Below are 17,834 nucleotides of genomic sequence, written 5' to 3'. Positions count from 1 at the left end.
CTGGGAAAGGCCTGTTCCTGCCACCCATCTTGGCAGCAACTTCTTCCTTTTGGTCACAGCTTACAGGCCACCTCCGCCCGCCTCTACTCTCACTTGTAGCTTCTAACAATCCTGAGAGGTAGACAGGGCAGGCTCTCCACTCCAGAGGGGGAAACTGAGGCGCAGAGAGAAGAGACTCACTGCCCAGAGTCACATGGTGTGGCAGGATAACAGCGGTTAGGGAAGGGGTACTCGTCTTAGGAGGGCAATAGGGCAGTTTCTTTCATTTTTGAAAAGATGTCTGGGGGCACCTGGGTGGCTCAGTCAGTTAAGTGTCTGCCTTTGGGGCTCAGGTCATGTCCCGGGGTCCTGGGATTGAGCCCCACATTGGACTCTCTGCTCAGCGAGGAGCCTGCTTCTCCCTCTCCCTCTGTCTGCTGCTCTCCCTGCTTGTGCACATGCTGTCAAATAAATAAATAAAATCTTAAAAAAAAGAAAAATGAGTCTCTCCAATGAGCCAGGCATGAGAGCAAAGAAGGAGTTCGGCCTTAACCAGTTTCTATCAAAATCTAAAATGTCCCTATCATTTGACCTGACAAGGGACTCACACGTAAGCACGTGGATGGTCCCTAGAGTGATGCTACAACAGCCCAAACTTGGAAATGACCTCAAAGTCCAACATTACACACTCTGCGGCAGACCTGTGCTAGAGAACCCCAGGCGGCTGTTCAGAGGGCGATCGGGGGTGTACCCGTAGGCACGGACACAGAGAAGCATCCTTGATCCAAACAGACTCTAAGTGAGACCCAGCACATTGTGGACCAGACTGCATCATATGCCATCTTTGTCAACAACAGACAAAATCAGGGCAGCCGGATGGCTCAGTGAGTTAGGCATCTGACTTTGGTTTCAGCTCAGGTCATGATCTCAGGGTCCTGGGATTGAGCCCTGTGTCAGGCTCTGCTAGAGAATCTCTCTCTCTCTCAGCTCCTCCCCCTGTTCTCACCCGAAAATAAATAAAATCTAAAAAATAAAACAAAAACAAAAACAAAAAAACAACAACCAAAAAAATAGACAAAATCGATAACCCAAATCAAACATTCCCTCTGAGAAGGGCATGAGGTTGGGTTGGAGGGTGAAGAAAAACTTTCAGATTTTATTGTATCAGATTTAAGCCTAAGAGCCATTTTTGGAGGGAGATCCCACCTACAGAGAACTGAACGGTGAATGAAGTATTTGGGGGTCAGGCAGGAAGGAGACTGAATCAATACATCCATTACTGGAATCCCTGGGTAAGAAAACCAAAACAATGGAACAAACACCTAAAAACAAAGAAACATAAGTGGTAAAGCCAGCCAATATGAACTCAAGTCTACCAGTTTTGTTCTTGCTAAAATGCTCTGCCAATGAGGGGAAAACAACAGATACCAGAAAAGCTGATTTTTTGAGGCCATAGAAGAGGATTTTGTGAGACATAGAATCAAGGTTCTGAGGTGCAACCTTCCCTCCCCTAGCAGATGGGGAAACTGAGGCCCTATAACCCAGCAAATGCCTCCAGTCAGCAGACAGTCCTGGGCATGTGCCTCGGTCTCTTGTCTTCTAGTCCAGGGCACTTAAAACGTACTCAGAGAAGCTGTCCCCCTGTGCTCACGTTCCTTCCCCACAGCCTATTCATCATGAACCCCGGGGCCACCTGCTTCTCCCACCCTCTGTCACCAGCCAGCCTCACCCCCACCTCTCACATGGAGGACGCAGCAGCTCCATCAGCAGCCAGAGAGCACGTCTCAAGACATAAACCCGTCACTCCGGGGCAGAGCAGGCTTAAGGCTGCCGTCCTTTGAAAGGCCTGCTTGGCCCTTGGCTAGTATCTGGAAGGTTCCATCACTCACTGATATGAAGAGCTCACAGGGCCTAGACTGTGTATGCAATGGGGCTTACTGGGAACACTTGCTTTCCTTCGGGGAGTCTGCAAGGGCTGGACAGAAGGTACCCCTGTGACCGGCCCCCCGCAGAAACTGCCAGCACCGCGACTCTCACAAGCTTCCCAGGAGACACCTGACCCACAGGGTCACCACTGGCTCCTGGAGGAACTGAGTGAGTCCTGTGTTTGGGTCTGTCCCCCACTATCAGGGCCCGTCTTGCATGTTCCTGCAGAACACAGCCGGGATGGTGGAACGAATCCCGCCCACCCCCCCACGCCCCAGCAAACTCTCCTCTGTGGGGAGGCAGGACCACCTCCAGGAGCAAGGTGACCTGCCCCAGGGCTGCTGCCTCCCCCGCCTACCCCCCAGGGATTTGGGTTCTGAGGAATGCCTATTTTTAAAATCAGGGAAGTCTTTAAATAAGCGTGGCAGCTTTTCCTTCTCTAGGGCGGGGAGGAAGTCTGAGGTTGACAAAAACCACCGCCACTGGTGGTTGACCAGCTTGTGGGGGCTGCTGCTTACGGGCTAAGGCACCCGACCAAGGCCCAGGTACCCCAGGGGATGCTGCAACATTTCTCTCCTTTTCCTGCAGGGTCAGGATCCCTCCCATCTTGAGTCATCTCCCAGCCTTGGATGGCCAAGAGGATGGCGAGGCCCAGGGTGGGGGTGTGGGGAGGGAGAAGATGGGGGAAAGAACATTCCGTAGTAGCAGGAGCCTGGCGTTAACCACCCCCCTTACCCCCTACCCCCTCTTCCCCAGAACACACTGCAACAACCCCAGGAGGAGGGACCGAAACACTTCTGTTTGGGGGAAGCCAAACAGTCTGCCCCAGGGCCCACAGCCAGAGAGAGAGAATTCGGAGGGAAGCTGCCTGGCCCAAAGCCCCCTCTTCTTGCAACGACCTCTTTGAACATCAGCCTGGTTGGGCGCTGGGCAGGGAGCTCAGCCCAGGGTTACTCAGTGAGAAAAACAAATTTTAATCCTGCCTTTTAATACACACTGACAGACCCGAGATCTACGACCAAGTTTCTCTGTGCGAACACTCTGGTGGTTTCCATTTTATTCTACTCCGTTGCTTAAATGACAGCCAGCAAGCAGCCCGTTAAAGGACTCGGGAGTCACCAATGAGCTGAGTTTGAAAGGGACACAGGTATTCGGAGCACAGGCCTGGTCTATTTCCCTGGGGTTGGGAAGGGTTTGCCAGAGAGGAGACAGCCCTGCTCAAAGTATGTGATAACATGTTATCTGGGAAGCCGTGTTAACTGGGAAGCGTAAGTCATGTTATTTTATTATGAAAGCATAAAGAAAATGAAAACATATCAAGAAAAAAAAACCCAACAGTTATTCAGCCAGAAACGAAGACCTATCACCATTTTGACCGAGTCATCCGGGCAACTCCCAGCCCCAGCGTCTTAGCAATGCTTTGGCCAGGAAAAGATGGAAGAACCGAATTCAGGACGCCCCTCTCCCCTGCCTCACTGCAAAGCAGCCCACGGAGAGAGGCCCTCCCCAGCCGCAGTCTAACCGGTGCCTCTCAGCCCTGGCTACACTTTGGAACCACCTGTAAGCTTTTAAAAAACCCAAGGCCGCGGTCCCAGGCCCCAAGATCGTGATTCAGTTGGTCTGGGGGTGGCCTGGGTGCTGGGACCTCCCATGTGCAGCTGCGGGTGAGCACCGGCACGGCAAGTAAACCCTGAGCCTCACGAGAAATGAGCAAAGGGCTAGCGCGATGGCTAAGCACACTGGCTCCCAGGTTCCCCAGATGTGGCTGGTAACACGCATCATCCAAGAGGAGGACGAGGCAAGCTGATGGCCAAGAACCCAGAGAACAACCTCAAAGGTTGCTCCAGGTGGCAACTTTACTGTAGCCCGGCCCTGCTTCAGTGAGCAGCTCTGATCGCCACAATTCGAGAAGGAGTATCACTGTTCCCATTTCACAGAAGAGGAACTCAGAGGCACAAGGAGATGGGCTCTGCAGAGCTGCCTACGGGTGAGACAGGTCTGAAAAACCCCACCAGTTCCTCCTACGACCCTGTCATTTCTCCCTCAGACACCAGGGCAGCAGGACAATTCAAAAGCTCCTAAAAGCAATTGATTAAAACAATTTTTTAACTCCAGAAGGGTAAATTACTAAAAGGAACTTGTCCTTTGACTCAATAGAGGTTCAACTGCTACACGTGGTCCTGGCCCAATATTCCCCAGCTCTTGTCAGCTCCTGGTACTGGCGGGCCTCTGTGCCCCTCCCCTGTCCCGGAAGTTATTCCCTCCTCCGCCCCCCCTTGGCTCTGCACCCCCATTCTGTGATTCTGCTGCTTCTGTGCCTTCAACCTCTCCCCCTCACCCCACCAGCTCCCTAGCTTCAGTCAGTCAGACCCCCTGCACAGCCCCCAACCCCAGCTTGTCATTCACCCCAGGGAACAGACCTTTACCCTAGATTTCTTTCTTTCAGCTCCGTGAAAACGCAAAGGAATTCACGATAATCCCAACACACCAGACTTCTTATCCACCTAAGGTCTCTTTCTCTCTAATTATAATCAAAGACAGCAGACAATTCTGTATTTTATTTTTCCTGCTAGTTATGTGCATAGATTTATGCCTTTTTAACAGCCAAGAAACTGTACCAAGAAGTTAATGCTCTCACTACGGAATCTGATTTCTCCTCATTTTTAGCACGTTTATCACCAATTCCAAGACCACGTTTCTCCATAGGACAAAATAAAGGCACATCTCCTATCAATGTCACCTGACAGGCTATAGAATAGGGTGCTAGCAGTTAGTTTCCTTTTCATGGGTCATTTCCTTTTAAGAGAGAGGCCCGGTTTGATGAGGAACACTGCCATGATTCTGGACACACACTATTGAATTTTTTTCCAGAACAACTGTAGGAGTAATCCTGCCCCTCACTAGGTATGAGCTGGTTTCACCCCAGAATAACCAGCACCAAGTGTTTCGGCTTTTTTGGTTTGCCTGCTTTCACAGGGAACTACAAATGACGGAAAGTAGGAATTGTGTTTCCATTGGCCTTTGGTGCATGACAATCGCTGGAACTCCTGGAGTTCCTCACTCTGCGGTGGCAGGCACTGTACGTCCAAGACCCAAGTACATGGGGAGGACTGTTGACCCCACTCATGGCCAAGCACACGGAGGCTCGGGGAGGTTCAGAAACTGGTCTGAGGTCATGCAGCCCACCATGGGCGGAGGCAGGATTGGAATCCAGGCCGTCCACCCACTGGCGCCACAGAGCAGCAGGTGGTCTCCCAGGTCGGCAGAGAGTCCGCATCACCGCCCCTACCCATCCCGCTCTGCTCTGTGGAGCTCTACAGGAGAGCCCGCTTCCTGGTCTTTGTCTATCCTGTTCCTGCCGCTGGAAATGCCCTTTCCTTGGATTCCATGAGTTCAAATCCCAAGGCCCCAGCTGAAAGGCTGCCTCTTCTGCAGAACTTTCCATGACCCTCCAAAGGAAAATGGTCTTTCTCCTCTGAACATCAGTCCCCCATTCTGCATACACGCCAGGACCCCTGTCGCCCCAGGTTCTGGGCACTTCACTCACAAATCCCTCCCACCCTGCCGGTCCCCGCCAGTTTCCTGCCATGCCTCTGCTCCCTCCCCACCTTGCCCTGCTCCGGGCCTCCAGGTGTCAGACAGAGAGGCCTGTGATCTGATGAGGTCTGGAGGCCCTTCTGATCTCAATGGTCCCAGGGAGGGACCCACATGAACCATGGCCACTCCTTAATGACTCTGCAAACGTGCCCCTTCACACGCACTGTTTTGTGACTTGACAGGGATCTTTCGCTCAGCGGAAGAGGAAGCCACAGGCAGGGAGGAACCAGCATCTACCTGCTGGACTGCTGGTACAGCCTGCCAGATGAGGTTGGTGCCGGGACACCGCTGGCACTGATAAACATTTGTCAGGTGAAGGAATGGCCGAGGGAAGGAATCTGCCCCCGAGAGCCCTTGTTGCCCCTGCAATCCCCCTTCTCTGCTCCCTTCCTGCCAGGAGCTCTTTGCCCGGGAGACCCAGCCTATCTTTGGGATAGACTGTGTCTGAAAAGCATACAGGGCACCATCACTCATCCGTACTTAGGGCATGGAAGGCAGGCAGCATAGGTCTGGGCCTCTGGCCAGCCGTGTGACCTTGGGCAAATCGATAACCCCTGCTGGGCTTCAATCTCCCTATCTGTAACAGCGGGAAAGAAGTAACAGTACTTAATGCACTGGGTTGTTGAGAGGCTTAAACAACCAAACATACAGAAAGCGCTGAGCACATACCTGGCATGGGGTGGGTGCTCAGGAGATGTTCATGCTATGATTGCTAATGCTTCTCCTGCTATATTTCATTGAATTCCAAGAGGAACATTTTCCCCAGATTCCAACTTTTCTGAAATCAGAATTGGTAGCATACAGCATGGGCCACTTCCCCTGCCACTCTAAACAGCCTTAAAATCCAAATGATTCTTACCATTAAAAGAGCATCACTATCAACCCATGACCCTGCTTCTTGGACACTCACTGATCACCCTGCTGCTACCCTGAGCCCCCAGCTCTACCTGCTAACCCCCCCGGAACGTCCCAGAAAACAACTAAAATGGAAGCCACATTTCCTTTCTACCTTGTCCTCACCCTTCATAACAGATGTCCCCCCAAACCCAACAACCCTGCACCCCAGATATCAAGGGCAGAGTTTAATAGTTCTGCTTGGGATGATCACATGATACAGGAGGCAAAGCCAGGGTGAAATCTTATTTCTGCCACTTCCTACCTGTGTGATCTTGAGCAAGTGGCTTTACTTCTCTGTGCCCAATTGTCTTTCTCTGTAAAATGGGCAGTATCAGCCTAGCATTTTGAGATCACGGTCTCCTCAACTCTTCCCGACAAGCCTTCTGGAACAAGGGTAATTTTCTCTCCCTTTTCCAGATAAGGAGACAGAGGTCTCAGTGAGGTGAAGGTCCAGGTCTCATGACACATGGTTATTATTAAAATGCAGAGGTGGGATTTGAAGATCTGATTCAGATTACTGGGGTATCTTGAGGTTTGTGAATTCCTACTATAGTTTTCACTTTTGAGACTGAACACTTCGGGATAGCAGAAGCATCCCAAACAGGTATTTTCCCTTTATCCTGTTTGAAACACCAAACAGAATGGTCTTCAAGCCTGGGGAGGTCCTTTAACACTGCTGGTCCATCAGAAATAATTTACCTTTTCATCCCAGGCAGCCATTTTCCTGTCCTCTCTGGATCTGGAAAATAAGAAAACGTTTGTCTAGATCTGACATCCTGCTATCATTTATCTTAGTGTGTGCTTTGCGACACTTTGATACAAATTATTTTTAACTTGCTTACGTTAACAGTGTCTGAAAATAGCATAAAGCTCAAAGTTTATGTAGAAGGATGCACATCCTTGGTATATATCCAAAAGAATTGAAAACAGGAACTCAGACAAATGCATATACAAAAATACTCTTAGCCTGGGGCGCCTGGGTGGCTCAGTGGGTTAAGCCTCTGCCTTCGGCTCAGGTCATGATCTCAGGGTCCTGGGATCGAGTCCCGCATCGGGCTCTCTCCTCAGCTGGGAACCTGCTTCCTCCTCTCTCTCTCTCTCTCTCTCTCTCTCTGCGTGCCTCTCTGCCTACTTGTGATCTCTCTCTGTCAAATAAATAAATAAAATCTTTAAAAAAAAATACTCTTAGCCAAAAGTTGGAAGTAACCCAAGTGTCCATTAGGGGATGAATGGATAAATGAAAGATGTTCCACCCATACAATGGCACGTTATCCAGTCTTAAAAAGAAATGAAGTCCTGACCCATGCTATAGCATGAATGAACCCCTAGAACAGGACACGGAATCAAAGGAACCACACACAAAACTTCACATATGACATGATTCCACTGATATGTAACACCCAGAATATGCAAAGCCACAGAGACAGAAAGCAGACTGGTGGGTGCTAGGGACTAGGAGGTGGGGAGGGGGATGGTGACTGACTGCTTAACAGAGGCAGGGTTTCCTTTTGGTTTGATGAAAATGTTCTGAAACTGGATAGAGGTGGTCGTTACGTGACATCAGGAACGCACGAAACGCCACTGAACTGTTCAGAGTTGTAAAATGGTTAATTTCATGTTATGTGAATTTCACTCCAGTTTAAACTTAAAAAAAAAAAAAAAGATCCATAGACATACATTAAAGTGTATATGTAGGGGTGCCTGGGTGGCTCAGTGGGTTAAAGCCTCTGCCTTCAGCTCAGGTCATGATCCCAGGGTCCTGGGATCAAGCCCCGCATCAGGCTCTCTGCTCAGTGGGGAGCCTGCTTCCTCCTCTCTCTCTGCCTGTCTCTCTGCCTACTTGTGATCTCTGTGTGTCAAATAAATAAATAAAATATTTAAAAAAAAAAAGAAAAAAAGAAATGCAGCCTGGCCACACAACACCTCGATGTTGGCCCACTGAGACAGAGTGTGGACGTCAGATCCCCAGCACTGTAAGGTAATACATTTATGTTGCTTTAAGCCATCCAATTTGTGGTAATTTGTTATGGCGGCTATTGGAGACTAATACAGTATTTCTGGTTGTTCTCGATCAGTACGCGCTATACTGAATGCACTCCTTGGAATGACTCCACAAGGTTCCCCTGGAGGAATGTGTGTAGTAGTCCCACTAGTGATCAGAATTTGGATTACTTCCCAATCTTTTGCTGTCCCAATGTTCTAATAAATAACCCTGCACACCGTGTCCTTTGATAATTTAAGAAAAAATTATCAACTGGAAAAAATTTTCATAAAGACTTAAACAAAAAAATAAAGTTCTTTCTCTCCTCAGTAGCATGGGTTGTAGGCACAAGGGTCTCTCAGAGGGTTTCTTGCTGGTCGACTGGCAGGATGGCTTCTGCAACCAGCACAGTTCAGCTAGCTCAGTGTGTTCCTGTTCTAGCCCCTGGGGGCCCTCACCCTGCTCTCATGAGACAGGCTCAAGTGGAACCTTTAGCACAGGCAAAGGTGAAGGGAGCTGTTAAGGTGCCCTGGAGATTTCCTTCCTTCACAAGGCAGGAAATAGAAAGAGCACATTTATAGAAAAACAACCAGCTTCACTAATTCAAGCAACAGAAAATTTAAAGATACATACATGACCTCTCCATTAAACTAGACAAAACAAAAGTGATAAAACCTAGTGCTTGTGGGGCTGTAGGGAAACTTGCATACTGCCAGGCATTGTTTTTCTTTAACAGCCCTCTGGTGATAAGTGCCAAGTGCCTTCAAAATAATCATACTCTTGACTTGAACACATCAGTTTGGAGCTATTATTTCAAATCATTGAGTACCAAAACACAGGTGCAATGTGGACAAGCTACTTTGGATATGATGGCTAGAACCTGGAAAGATGCCACAAGCCCCACTTTAGAGAACAGCTGAGAAAGGCAGTGGGCTGTTAGAAGGAATAACAATTCTGAGGTCTATGTAGAAATACAGAAAGAAGGCTGTTAAGCAATGACAAGTCGAACTCTGATGGTTGCACACATGACTGGCAATTGTACAACAAAATTGGAACTTTTACTACATGCCAGGCACTGTGCTGGGTTCTGGGTGGGAATCCGAAGTGATGAAGAAAAAGGTCAGGGCACTGGGAGACAGATACTTTAGCTGGGTTGACAAACAGGGAACCAGGGAAACACGTAAGCAAGGTAACCCCTGAGGCTAAGCATGGGAAGAAAGAGAAGGAGTAATGGTAATGCAGGAAGAGAGCAGGCGAGTGGGGCTCCTGCAGGTGCAGTGGTCAGGGAAGACGTGAGAAGGCGAGGAGGCGACTTGGACAGCGGTCCCAGAGTTGCAAAGAGGTAAGTCACAAGAAGATGGCCAGGAAGATATTCCCTGGAGAAGGAAGGCCATGTGCAAAGGCCCCAAGGGGACAAAAACAAAGGAACAAAACAAAACAAAACCCCAGCAGGTCCAAGGAAGAAAGAGGAGGTCAGTGGGTCTGCAGGGAACATGCGGTGCAAGGACAGGGGCAGGACACAAGAGTCTGACCTTGCAGAGGGCTTGGGAGGCGATGCTGAGGATCTAGGGGTCAAGAGCGGTGGCTGGGAGGCCAAGGGGAGGCAAAAGATGATGCAGAGGGCTGGCCAGATTCAGAACATGCTGAGGAGCAGAACCCACTGCGGGCTCAGATGTGGGGGGAGGAGATGAGGAGCCGGTTTGGGGCAACAAGAGTCTGGGCTTCCTCCTTCTCTCTAAACCTGTGATCGCAGAGGGCCTGGGGACCTCGGAGTGGTTCTGGAATTGTGCAAACGTCAGCCCAAAGATTTTCAAAATGGTGCCCCTACTAGTCTTTCCCCCAGGGACTCAAGAGTGCGAGAAGTTGCCATTGGCAGCCTTGGCTTACTCAAGAAGCTGTCCGGAAATTGTGCAGATCTCGAAGAGCCCTGACTGACCCGAGGTTAAAGGTGTCAGGCACAGAGGTGTGCTTTCAGAGGGACAGGGAAGAAGCTGGAGGGTGTGTGGGGGGGGGCGGTGGGCATAGCTCCGTGGTAGCCTTGGGCAAGGTGCTGGGCTAAGCCTTTGTACCAAGTGTCTCACTTCATCTCAGCAGTGCTGTGCGGTAAGTACCATGCTTAGCCCCCGGGACAGTCGAGGGAACAGAGTGATGGAGAGATGAAGCCCCACAGTGGGGCTGTAAGGGCCCCTGCCCCCAGCAGAGATGGTGGGGAGAGGTCTGTAAGTTCCTGCGGGGGGCAGCACCGCTGCCTCCCGGAGTTTAACCTGTCCCCAACCCACCATTCTCTTTCCTCGGCACACCTTGCCCCAAGAGAGCAGTGGTTAAAAGTATTCCCAGGTGGGGTGCCTGGGAGGCTCAGTCAGTTATGCAGCTGCCTTCTGCTCAGGTCCTGATCTCCAGGTCCCGGGATGGAGCCTCACCTCGGGCTCCCTGCTCAGCCAGGAGTCTGCTTCTCCCTCTGCCTCTCGCCCTGCTCATGCTCTCTCTCTCAAATGAATAAATGAAATCTGGCGGTTGTCTAATCTCAGCCTCCTCCTGGGATACCCAGGACTACCTTCATCCTCACTTCTCCCCCGCAGTCTTCCTGGGTGGGGTGGGGCAGGGAGGGGCAGGGATGGTGAATAAAAGGATTTAGGGGTTCACACAGACCTGGGTGTAGGTTCTGGCTCTGCCTGCTTCGGCCGGGTGACCCAAGGCAAGTGGCTTGGCCCGAGATTCGGCGTCTTCACCTGTAAGACGAGACAAGGATGGTCCTCACCGCACCTGTTGCTGCCCTCGGCGGGTGATGAAGGCACCTGTCTGCAGGGTAAGCCCGGGAAGAAAGGGTAGTTCTTATCAATGCTCCCGTTTTCAAGGGGAGGTAACTCAGGCCAAGAGGGGCTTCCCTCCCAGGTCCCGTGGCACCAGGCCTCCTGCCCTGTTCCTCCAGCGGACTCCAGTACTCCCTGCACAGGGCAAGGGGTCCCCGGGGGAGTGCCAGTCCGCCCGCGCCGGCCGGCGCTGTCAGACGCTGGAACCGAGGGCAACTGGGGGCGGGGTCCCAGGCAGGCTGGGGGAGGGGGTCGAGGAGGGTGAGGGTCCGCTCCTCGGACGGCTCCGGCTGGGACGGCTTGGGAGAGCGCCTACAGCCGGCGCCGCCGCGTCCCAGCCGCGGAGCACTTACCCTGCGCCCCAACCGCCGGCGGCCACCGCAGCGACTGCGAGCTCGGCGCCCGCGGAGCCGCCCGGCCCCTCCCTCCTTCCCTTCCCGCCCCTCCTCCTGACCCCCTCCCCTCTCCCCAGCCCGCCCTCTAACCCTGCGCCGCCACGGTCCGGGGCTCTTGCCCTGGCCTGTCTGTCTCACTGTTGGTCTCCGGCTCGCCCCCCTCCCCCGCCCCCTCCCGCTCCGTAGGCCCGGGCGTGGCGGGGCCTCCTGCGCTCCTGCAGATGGACAAAGGTCCCGCCCGTGGGAGCCAATCGCGAATCACGAGAATCCGGTCCCAGGCTAGCCAGAGGGAAGGGGTGGGAGGAGGGAACCACTTCCTTCCTCCGGCGGGATGGAGTGGGGGCGGGTCCACTCCCCTCCCCACCACACACACTCGGGGAGGCCGGGCCTGATGTCCGGTGGCACCCCTGTCCGGTTTACTTAGGGGTGGCTCTGAGTGGCTTTGCTTGTCCCCTGCACTGTATGTGCCATGCAGAGGTTGGAGAGTGGGCAGAATGTCCTGAAGGCATGGCCAACCTCGAAGCCGGCAGGCCGGCCACTCCTGAATGGGGGAAGGAGGTCTCCGCGCCAGAGGAGGGTGCCTTCCTGCCTGGAGGCTGAGCCCCCTTGCTCAGGTGGACTCCTTACCTTCCGGGCCCAGCTGCAATGTCCCTCTCCTCTCGGGGTGCCCCAGCACTGCTCGCACTTCATTCCTGGCACTGTCCTGGAATCAGTTTCCATTAGCTTCCCTCTTCCTAAAAAGACCGTTTGTCCCAAACCTCAGGGTGGAGGAGCCCTCTCTTTCACATCTCCCTGCTTCTGGTTTAGTTGGGGGCAGAAGGAGTCTCAGTCCTGGGAGCGGTATTAGTTTCCCATTGCTGCTCTAACAGGTTACCACAAACCCAGTGGCTTAAAACACAGATTTGTTATCTTAGGGCTCTGGAGGTCAGTAGTGCGAATGGTCTTAATAGAGCTAAAATCAAAGGTCATGGCAGGGCTCTGTTCCTTCTGGAGGCTCTAGCGGGGGATTCTTGCCTTTTGGAGCTGCCAGAGCGGGCCTGCATTCCTCAGCTGCTGGCGGCTGCCCTCTGACCTCGGCTATCATCAGCCCTTCTCCACTAGATCTGACCCTTCTCCCTCCTGAAGGGACCTTGTGATGACCTTGGGTCCACTTGGATAATCCCCTTCGGCTACGTCCTTGATTAATCACACCTGCAAAGTCCCTTCCACCAGGTGTGGTAGCTTATTCACGAATCCTGGGGAGTGGGATGGAGACATCTGGGGAGGGGGGCTGTCGTCTGCCTATCGGGGTGGTATTGTTTCCATTGGCTTCCATGGAGTCTGCTTTTCCCAATCCTGCCCCCCCCCCACCTGTAGGGCAGTAGGCTCTCTTAAAAACATCTCTGTCCGGGGGAGCCTGGGTGGCTCAGTTGATTGTGTGTCGGACTCTTGATTTTGGCTCAGGTCATGATCTCAGGCTCCTGGGATTAAGCCCCGAGTCAGGCTCCGCGCGCAGTGGGGAGTCTGCTTGAGGATTCTCTCTCTCTCTCTCTCCCTCCCTCTCTGCCTCTCCCCCATCCTCCCCCGACCCATGCTCTCTCCCCTCTTAAAAACAAACAAAAACAACTCAGTCTCATCTGACTTCTCGGTCACATTTTCTTATTGCAACACTCCTATTCCAGTCCTTAACCCCAGTCTGGCCCATTTTCTTTTTTTAAATATTTATCTGGGCGGGTGGGAAGGCAGGGGAGAGAATCTCAAGCAGACTCTGGATCTCACAACCCTGAGATCATGACCCGAGCCAAAACCAAGAGTCGGACGCTTATCCGACTTTGCCACCCAGGCGCCCCCTATTCTGGTCCATTTTACACATCAATCTTGTTTTTAATTAACAATGTCCCTCCCCTACCAGTGCCTGCTGGACAGAGTGGAGGGTGTGTGCACTGGCCTGGTCTCTGCATTCACTCCCTCAGGACTGGGAAGAGGTGGAGAGAACAGGTATCAGGCATCTTCTCACCTAACTGCCCACCCCAGGGCTGCATCCCTCTTTCCATTGGCTCTAACAATTTCTTCTGCCTGCAGTGACAAGCTTAGTGCGGACAGCTGGTGGCCTCAACCGTGCCCCTGGCTTGATCTCTCATCATCCTTCCCACGTGCTGCCTCCTTACCCGCTCTGCTGTGGTCCAGGGGAAGCCCATAGCTGCCAGCCTTAGCTATGCCCTGAGCCTGCAACCACCAGCAGGGACTTATTTCCGTATTCTTGAGGAATCAGGCTCCTAAGAGAGCAGGTTAGCAAGTAGAGAGAATTTGGTCACGTTCTCAATATTTCCGTCCACAGAATGCCTCAGTCTCCTCAGTGGGACAGGAAAAGATCTCAGTTTTGTCACATCGGGCACATGGTAGGTGCTTTACATCTCTACGGCATGAATTAATAAATGAACATTGAGAATAAGGCTGCCCAGTGTCACTGCTTCTATTCCACATCGTATGGAAGACCCCAGCTAATGCAGCGAAACAAGAAAGGAGGCGAGAAGGACAAAGATTGAAAAGAGGGAATGTCCCATCTGTGATCTATGTGATTATCTGCCTAGAAGATCCAAGGGGCTCAACAGAGCCATGTTGGATGCCTGCCGTGTGGTAGGCAGGCCCTTTCCAGAAACTTACTATAAGATAAGCAGCTCGGTCCTCAGAGAGCTCCCATGTGAGTTGGGGAGGCAAGGCTCCGGCACGTTCTTCTACGGTCCAGAGAGTCTAAGAGGCTGGTCATTTAGGATAGGAAAAAATTACTTTGCTTTCATCAACTGAAATTGAACATTTCCTGCCGTGATGAATGCAGGTAACAGCCCACACTTGTATTAGCAGTACCCACGGCTTTGTCATCAACCGAGATCACAGATGTCTTCAAATCACAAGACGGTTATTGCAGATATCCTAAAATCTAGGTTATAGTCACCACTGCTTCAAAATTCCTGTAGTTACTAAACCAGCTGTCAGTTCTCATGTATTTATCACAATTTAAAAAATAATTCAGGGGTGCCTGGGTGGCTCAGGGGGTTAAAGCTTCTGCCTTCGGCTCAGGTGGTGATCTCAGGGTCCTGGGATCAGCCCTGCATCGGACTCTCTGCTCAGCAGGAAGCCTGCTTCCCCCTCTGTCTCTGCCTGCCTCTCTGCCTACTTGTGATCTCTGTCTGTCAAATAAATAAATAAAATCTAAAAAATAAATAATAATTCAATAACAGCATTTCAAGATAATGGATCGTTTGTAATGCAAGGCATTCTGTATTACATAGTTAAAAACATTGCCCCGTAGAAGAGGACCCATGTTGCAAAGAAGGATTAGGAACTCCCGCTTTAGAGGAAGGACTTGTCCTCTGGTTTGAGCAATGCCAACGCAGTCCTCTTGCACAAGGGAGTCCCTGCCCCCCATTGCACATTTCTTATCAAGCAGTAAGCCCAGCTTGCTCAAGGACGAGTCTGTCACTGTCCCAGGAGCTTTCTGGGAGCCTGCCTTTTAATGTTTGGGGAGCATTTTGAGGAAGGTCAGAGCATGGGCCCTGGGTCTGGCCTGCTTGTGCCCCAGGAGAGCTGGCACTGGGCCAGGGCATGGGCTCATTCTGGCTTGATGCAGTGGGAGAGAGGGCTGCCTCTGCTGGTTTTGTTTCCTCTGGGCCAGTGTTTTCAGCTGCTGTAGTTGACTACTTCCCTTTCTAGGGCAAAACCCTGGTCCTGGCTCTAGGAGGATTCGAGGAAAGAGAAAGGAGGAGAGAGAAGTCCGTGAGACCTCAGCCGGGGCCCTGTTTGGATTTTCCAGAGTTGCCTCTGCCGTCTGGGTCCAGAGGCTGCTTTGCCAGTGGGTGTGATTCATCTAGAGCAGGTGACAGCCACACAAGCCTGGTGGACCTGTACGTGATCACGTCACTACATTAAAAGCTTATGGCTAACTCTGACCCCCTCCTCTGGTACTTGGTTCAAGCTTCTGCTTTATACATCGTTCAGAATCACGTGGAGGAGTGGAAAGGAGTCGGCATCAAAGAAATCTGGCTTTAAATCCTGCCTCCATCCTTTCCCTTGCTAGCTGATGTTCTTTCCTTAATTGAGCAAGCAGCATCCGAGTGCCAACTATGAGCTAAGCATTGAGAACACAGAGGTGAATGAGACAGAGCCCACTTCCTCTCAAGGAACTTACTCTCTGTAGGGAGGCACACAAAGACCCAGTGGTGGTATTGTGAAAGAAACGACCACAGGGTTATGGCAGAGAATTACAGTGCTGGGGAGAGAGAGGGGGTCCCACTGAGGTAGGAGGGTTGGGGAAGGCCTCTCTGTGCCATTTAAATTAATACTGAAAACTGAGGGAGAGCTGATCATGAAGGGAGAGGAAAGCCTTCTACCGAGTGGGAACAGTATGTGCAAAGGCCCTGGGGTGGGAAAGAGCCTGGCTTGGTGAAAAACCAAAAGGAAGCCAGAATTATCCCAACATGGTGGGAGGGGCAGAGAGTGGGGAGAAGTAGGTCAGAGAGGAGAGCAGGGGACAGGAAGCACTGGAGTTCATGCGAAGTGCAAGAAGCCATGGGAATTTAAAGCAGGGGAGGGACAAGATAAGATAAATTATTATTGTGGTGAAACATACATAACATAAACTTTACTACTTGAACTGTTATATACGGTCAGTACATGCATAATGTGGGACAGTACTCATCACTACTCCATTCCAGAACTTCTCTGTTATCTCAAAAGGACACCTGGTACCCATTCAGGAGCTGGTCTGCATTCCCACTGCACCACCACCCCCAGCCCAAGCGCCCACTGACCTGCTTCCTGTCTCTGTGGATTTGTCTGTTCTGGACATTTCCATCACACAGAGTCCTACAAATGTGGCCTTTTGCGACTGGCTTCTTTCACTCAGCATGTTTTCAAGGTTCCTCTGTGCACCTTATTCCTGCTGTGGCTGAATATCCCCTTCTGTGGCTGTGCCATGGTCTGCTTATTTTTTCATCCACTGATACGGTTTGCTTTTCCTGAGGGAACTCTGGTGGCTGGCTAGGGAGCTGATCTCAGGGAAGGCACAAGTGGAAGAGCAGGCCAGGTAGTGGCTGGGAGTAGGAACAGAAAAATGGGCATGGATTCGGGAGGTAGAACCGATACAAGACCGGACGGCGTGTGCACCAGACATGAAGGAGGAAGGCGAGGAAGTGCGCCTGAGTGTGGCGTGGTGCCACCCCTGGGGCAGAAAAGCCCGGGAGGGGACAGCCCAGTTGTTGGTGACTAATCTGAATTATCGAAGTGGAGGGGTCACGTGCGCAGTAGGATTTGAATCTGGAACTTGGGAGAGGGGTTCGGGGTGTGATGTTGTGATAGAAGAAATAGATATTTTGGTCTTCGCCCGTGGCTCCTGACCAGAGCGCCTAAAACCCTTGTAATTTCCTAAGGGATAAGAGCACTAGGAGCATCGTATAATACTTGTTTTTTGCCCCCAGCTCTTGAAAAGGCTCCAGAAGTGATAAAGACGAAAGGAGCATCTGCCGTTCTTCATAACAAGTCCCTTTCCGACACACCTGAGTGTATGTGAATGAGGTCACTTTTGGAAAACCCCCAAGGATGGGGGGAGCTGGTTGCCGGGGGCAGGAACTTTCAGTCCCACCTCTACCCCCCTTCCTCACCCCCACTCCCCAGCCTCCGGGGGAGTGGAGGGAACTGGAGGCTGCAGGATTCAGCAGGGGCCAGTGAGTGAATCAGCTGTGAGTGCACCATGGAGTCTCCCGTCAAAACTCTAAGTCGGGGGTGCCTGGATGGCTCAGTGGGTTGAGCCTCTGCCTTCGGGCTCGGGTCATGATCTCAGGGTCCTGGGATCGAGCCCCGCGTCCGGCTCTCTGCTCAGCGGGAAGCCTGCCTCCCCCCCTCTCTCTGCCTGCCTCTCTGCCTACTTGTGATCTCTGTCTGTCAAATAAATAAATAAAATCTTAAAAAAAAAAAAAAAAAAACCTCTAAGTGGAAGAGTCGAGAGACTCTCCTGGCTGGTGAGCAGGTGGAGGGAGGTGCTGGGAAGGTTCCATGCCTGGAGAGAGCCCCAAGGTATTGGGCCCAAAACCTTGCCTCGTGCATGGCTCCCATCTGGCTGTTTGTGCCTTGTGTCCTAGAATAAATCCTTAATTATAAGTAAACCATTTTCCCGAGTCCTGTGAGCCATCCTAGCAAGTTATCAAACCCGCGGAGGGATCATGGGAACGTCTGGTTGATGAAAGAGGCCCAGGTGACGACCTGGACTTTCAAATG

At 51.8% G+C, this 17,834-nt stretch overlaps 1 protein-coding gene across 3 annotated transcripts in view; it reads right to left on the bottom strand.

Moving 5' to 3' along the window:
- The window catches only part of HVCN1 (hydrogen voltage gated channel 1), a 33,262-nt gene extending 22,126 nt beyond the window's left edge, over positions 1-11,136 (bottom strand). The window contains exons 1-2 of one of the 3 annotated variants that reach the window (XM_032310784.1): positions 11,030-11,136; positions 7,099-7,138 (exon numbers count right to left, since the gene is read on the bottom strand). Coding sequence is in view for 1 of the 3 variants with exons in the window: in XM_032310786.1 (XP_032166677.1) it covers positions 7,099-7,119 (21 nt within the window). In the remaining 2 variants the exon portion in view is untranslated. The remainder of the gene's footprint in view (positions 1-7,098; positions 7,139-11,029) is intronic. The other 2 variants (XM_032310786.1, XM_032310785.1) reach the window with 2 other exon arrangements.
- Between the last annotated feature and the right edge of the window lie 6,698 nt (positions 11,137-17,834).

This window comes from Mustela erminea, chromosome 13 (assembly GCF_009829155.1).
Source record: "Mustela erminea isolate mMusErm1 chromosome 13, mMusErm1.Pri, whole genome shotgun sequence".
NCBI classification, from domain to species: domain Eukaryota; kingdom Metazoa; phylum Chordata; class Mammalia; order Carnivora; family Mustelidae; genus Mustela; species Mustela erminea.
This window is presented reverse-complemented; position numbering and strand designations above follow the sequence as displayed.